The sequence below is a fragment of the Lytechinus variegatus genome, chromosome 11, assembly GCF_018143015.1.
Source record: "Lytechinus variegatus isolate NC3 chromosome 11, Lvar_3.0, whole genome shotgun sequence".
In the NCBI taxonomy this organism is placed as follows: domain Eukaryota; kingdom Metazoa; phylum Echinodermata; class Echinoidea; order Temnopleuroida; family Toxopneustidae; genus Lytechinus; species Lytechinus variegatus.
The window spans coordinates 27177676-27183675 of NC_054750.1; the positions used below are offsets into that span (position 1 = coordinate 27177676).

Sequence of the window (6000 nt, forward strand, 5' to 3'; positions counted from 1 at the left end):
TACCGGATGAAAGAGGAGATTCTAAGCTTTACATTGATAGGTCATTTGTCTATTTTATTTATGATTAAGCCATGATAAATCATCACTAAATCTCGGTTTCGTTTTTTCTGGGACGCACTGTATATGCTGTCAAATTCCCCTTTAATGCAGGAAATAAAAAGCAATGGCTGGGTGCAAGGTGAAAATCAAGTGTATTCCTCCTTGTGCTATTTTAACTGACCTTTTTCCTTTTTTCATTTTTGTTTAATGGTCCAACAAAAGTTTGGGCTAAGACGTCCCTTGACCCAACTGACAATACTGGATTATCCTTGGCCTGCTTCTGTGTTTATTGCCTAAAAGTTTTGCAAAGAGTGGGCTAAATGTAGCCCCTCCAGACACACTCCCACCTCAGGCTCCAGTCCAGGGAAGGAAATAATTTCTATTTTCAGGGGCTATTTCTTTCATTTGAAGGGCTTCTTCTGGGGGTAAAAAGTACCGGTAATTGTGCAGTAAAAGTAAACATTCTTCTGCTATAGTTAAAATATTGATTTTCTAACTAATCTTGAATATTGTTTGGAACAGAACTCTAAAAAGAATGGTCACCCCAAAGCATGCATTTGGAGGGAATTTTAGGGGCAATTTGGGCTGTCATCAGAGCGAAATTGCCCATCGCCCTCATGTATTACCTATGCTCCTCCAGTCCCATGCTACCTTGCAAAGGAGGGCTAACCCCATGGTACCCTGACTACTGCAAATACTAAATGATAATATTAATAACAAAACAGTGAGTGAATGAATGTTTATTATATGGTAGATTTCAATACATTAATTAATGAATGAAAAAGAAATGTGCTTTAGTGAATCATTGCAAGGTATCAACAAATTTATTTGAATAAAAAACCTGGTTAAAAATGTAGAATAAGTGAAAAAGAGGAATGGGTACAAAAAGGAGATATGGAGAAGAAAAAAATAACAGCACAATTCATTGCAGTGATTTGTGTACAGGAGAACAGGATCACTTTTTACATTCAAATTGTTGTATAATGTATGCATGAATATGCTGGTGAAATACTGAATGAAAATTGGGTACACATGCTATTAAAAAAGAGTGCAGTTGCATAGATTTTTTTTTATCATCTGGTACAAATAATATTTTACACAAAATCAATCATGTAATGTCATATTTGCATGGTATACAGTAATCTACATTGTATATTTCTGTGATTGTACATGTATATTTCAGCTCCTTAATGAATAATTGCTATGGTTTTTATACAAATCTTGAAAAAAAAGAGAAATATCCCAATAAAATGCACAGGCCCTCTACTTTTCCACAAAATGGTAATCAAGAAACATTTTAAATAAAAAAGAGCAATCATGCAGATTTAAAGAATAAATTCAATTTCAACTTCCCATTTTCAATATGTTTACAAAATTAAAGCAAAATATGCCTTTACATAATAGTCATATTAATGTACATGTACATTAAATGCATAAACATAAGCCAAACTACACAGTCTAAAGCTGCTTATATTTTTAATTCACTTCTAGACTAGTTAAGTACTACTGAGCAAAACTAAGTGCATTGTTTTGTATGTACATGTATAACTAACGATGTAACAAAGAGTGAAATTGAATTCTAGTAGGCTAACTAAAGTACAAAAATTGTATACTTACATGTATCACTTAACGTTAAGTACATGTACATTTAAGTACATTCAATCTATGGAAGCAATTACCAATTGCTAACAGGACTGCCAATTACATTTAATGAGTCTACATTGTACATGTACATCTAGGCCTACGTGTATCTGCAATTTCTAAAGGATATTTTTTCTTTATTGGCTTAGTGCACTGTTTTTAATAACTACTATAGTCTTAAAGAGAAATTCCAGTAGTTGCAGTAAACGCTGATTTCATGAGAAAGTCTGTAAGACAAGGCTTAATTGTCAGTATATCATTGAGGATCTAGATCTGGTACAATTACATTAACTGAACTTTGTGAAATCTACGCTGAAAAACGTTCACACCGAAGATCCCCAACACAGATAAGCGCACGTGGGACAGTGTATGCTTAGAGCGTCGGGCCCGAGGCTCTACCCGAATCCTGTGCTTATTTGCTGATTTCTCAGCAATTACATAATTTCTTCCAGAATCCTTTGGCACATGCGTTTTATTTAAATACAAACAGACACTTTGGTGGTCATTTTTATTGGATTCTGTATGAACTCATTTTGATATCGTTACCAAAACTAGCATTTACCTTTAATGTAAAATATGTGTAGTCATGGAAATGTTAGCCAATCATTGTCATACATGTATCTCAATTTATTTCAGTAAAAGAAAATAAATTTGGCACTGCACTAACAACTGCAAGTCTTTAGAAGCATAATGCATATTTGAACTCATTTGGCATATTCAGACACTTCTATTGCAGTTTCTTTTCTTTCTTTTTTTAATTAAAAAAGAATCACCCTGCTGTTACCAAAATGGGGAAAAGAAAAGGTCTGAATTTAGATGGAAAAGAAATAGGAATGAATTTACATGAAAAAGAAACATGACGTATGAACTGATAAGAAAACCTCTTGAAAGTTTAAAAATCATTTATCCAAGTCTGAAAAAAAAATTGGGCACTGCACTCCTAAATAAAAGCAATTTAACTTGTATTTATTAAGCATGTTCATATGCCCCTTCTATTGCGCTTGCTTGAAAAAAGGGCGGTGCAGCCAGTGCTTCCATCAACATCCCACTGCTGCCACCAAACAGGGGACAAAATAAAAGGTATGAATTCATATGAAAGAGAGAAAGGTAAGGATACTGAAAACCCTCTTGAAAGTGTAAAAAACATTTCATCCAAGTAGACATAATTTAAAAGAAAAGAAATTTGGCATTAAACTACTAACTGCAAGACTACATGTAATTAATGTTTTTTGTTCATATTGCAATATTATATTGGGTTTGCTTTGAAAAAAATGTTAATTTTAAAAAATATTTCAGACCAAATACAGCAGTGCAATACTTAAAAAAAACATCCCACCGCTGCCACCAAAACTGGGAAAATGAAAAAGGAATGAAGTTATGAAAAAAAAATTATATGAAAACAAAAAATGTATGAATTTATGAGAAAAAGTATGAATTTATAAGGAAACCCCTTGAAAAATAAAAAAGCCTATTAAAATTAAATTTGGCATTGAACTACATGTACTTACTGCAAGACTAATTAATACGCATTAATAACAATCTATGTTTAGATGCCACTTATTGTATTGTGCTTGCTTTTCAAAAAATGTCAGGGTTTTTTTTAGGCCTACCTATACAGCAGTACAATGCTTCAAACAACATCCCACTGCTGCCATCAAAAAGGGGAAAATGAAAAAGGAATTTATGAAGAGATTATACGAAAATGAAAAAAAGTATAAAAAAGGTATGAATTTATAAGGAAATTCCTTGAAAAAAAAATCCAGACAATGCGTAATTGTTTTTGCTTATAAAAAAATGTTTTTTCATACCTACAGCAGTGCAATGCATTAAACATCCCACCGCTGCCACCACAAAGGGGGAAAAGCAAAAGATACGAGGAAACTCCCAGAAAATTTAAAAAGCAAACACAATAGAAGGTGCGTTTAATGCGCTGAATTTATGGCGTTTATCACAATAAGAAATGTAATTCCAGACTCCAGAGGTTAACAACTTTATCCATAATAGCATAAAAACTTAAGCTCCACAAAGAAGTTTACCGCATAAGATTTTGGAATGCAGCAGACTTGATTTACATGTAGCATTGCAGTTAGTGGATATGGATGCAACAGCAGCAGGAGGAATCATCAATCTTGTATCAATTCTGTATGACATAAGAATGGAATCTAAGAGGAGGACCTTTTCTTTCTAGTAATGTCAGCATCAAAGAACAGTATATAGCTCTAGATTCTAGGTCTCAGACTCTCACTTCTCAGTTTGAAATCAAGAGCTGAAACCACAAACTGGCAAAGCCAAAGGTAAATTTTGAATTGAGCCAATTTTTATGATTTTGGAAGTCTGCTAAACCTGACAACCACCAGCTAATATTTAATACTGGTAATATTAACACGAACAAAATGAACCAAATCTCATCCATGATTCAAATTTAATGAATTTGTATCTCGCATGAAGCACAACCCCATGGGCCATGTCCCGACAGGCAGTCTGGCCCACATGGCATACAGTATGTACATGTACGTACAGACCGCCGGCCCGCAACCCTGACACGTTGCCTTTCAATAATGGTTCCCATTCATAACAATAACAAAACCATGTGCATGTGTTCGCATCTCTGCATGCGTATTTCAATTTCGTTTCACTAGCAAAATTAAGCTTCGATAGAATTTATTGCAGACTTATGAGCTCGTAAAACGATGTCAAAATCCTATTGGTAATTTGTAGTTTTCAAATATGATTTTCAAGGGAAAAAGGCCGTAAATAGCGACCATGTTGAACTCAGGTAGCAAGAACCATGAGGCTGGACTGAGTGAGAGACCTTCATCATTGTATGGAAGAATAAGTGTAAACAGAAGCACACGTACCACTGACATCTCTGGTCGTAAGTTCCATGTACTCATACCACAAAAATTGGAGCCAAATTTTGCTGGCAATATCCCGGCTTCCAGGATAGCTGGCTACGATCGAAGGGTTATGTAGACTCCAAGCTAAAGTCCACGAGTGAAATCCATGCACGATTTGGCGACGTTCCACGCTAGAACTGCTATGAAATTAAGTAAAACACGATGAATGCTCATTTGAGCTATGGCGTAGTAAGAAATTTCTGTAGATTAAAACGTGTACATAACATACACAACGTGCACGCGCAGAGATCTCGTGCAGCAACGCTTTGTTTTCATTCCTCAACTCTCCTAACTACTATACTGCACTATGTACGACATGCATGCTCGTAGATTGCGTTCGTTCGTACGTGTGTACGTTCGTTCCGCCATGTATCGCGTGCATGCAGTGTTGATATTTTTCTCATTTGCATATGAAAGCAAGCGACGTAACCGTCGACCAATCACATCCACCAAAAAGGGGAGTGTCTTTCTCAGCGAATTTTGATTGATGGATTAGATCACGGTGCGTCAAGAAGCCTACTTGGGAGATTTCACAATTAAGACATACTTATTCGCCTAGTTTCACAATTACCATCATTAATATTCAATACCGCCTCATGCATAATACGTACGTATGTCAAATCCTTTCTTGACGAAACGACTTAACGGATCAATACTTTCTAAATGTGATAGGGATACTTTGAGCATTGTTTACAAATAAACTCTCATCTCGATAACATAAGAACATTGACCTATAAGCGCGCGACTGTGCAACTGTATTTGAATATAATCCTGCTGAATAGGATTGAGAGAGGGGGGAAGAGGGAGATGGAGAAAAATAGCCGAAAGCTTGAAAAAATAATAGTGACTAAGCAATTCAGCGGTGGATGTATCAAATTACATATTTCGTAACAATGAAGCTGAGTTATCAAATCGAGAAAGTTTGGACGTATGATGATGAAATAGCGAAGTTACGAGAAACGCACTAGGGGGTAGGTCATGTGACTTGTTTGCTGGTAATCACGTGAGCTTTCAATACGGGGAATTCCTGAATCGGCACTGGTAATGCAGGTAGGCAAAAGTGGCGTAACTTAGAAAATTGGCACAAGTTTGGGATAACCATTATAATTAAACCAATTAAAACCTCTTCATATTATTAAAGTATGTCGCTTTCCTGTTTGTTTATCAACTTCTTTTTTGTCGCTCTCTCTCCTTCCACCCTCTCCTTTGTTTATTTTCCTGAAAGGCAGGAATTCGTGTCCCCTGGGTGTCCCAAGATGTACGCTTTCCCATTTCAGACTGTGAGGCAAACGAGACAAAAATGACTTCCTCTCACAGAAGTTACAGCTAATTCTTCTGCAATCCGTCAATTTGATTTTGAAGCGTAATCAAGGACCGTTATATACGGTTAGTCCAGGCCGGATAAGCCTCGTTATGAATGTAA

General features: G+C 35.8%; 1 protein-coding gene across 4 annotated transcripts in view; it reads right to left on the minus strand.

Annotated features, from left to right (window-relative positions):
- LOC121424452 (nuclear factor 1 A-type-like) overlaps positions 1 to 5055 on the minus strand; it is a 62155-nt gene extending 57100 nt beyond the window's left edge. For 2 of the 4 annotated variants that reach the window (XM_041620143.1, XM_041620142.1), the window contains exon 1: positions 4539 to 5055. In XM_041620143.1, coding sequence (XP_041476077.1) covers positions 4539 to 4574 — 36 coding nt within the window. In that variant the 5' untranslated portion in view covers positions 4575 to 5055. The remainder of the gene's footprint in view (positions 1 to 4538) is intronic. The other 2 variants (XM_041620145.1, XM_041620144.1) reach the window with 1 other exon arrangement.
- Positions 5056 to 6000: the final 945 nt, after the last annotated feature.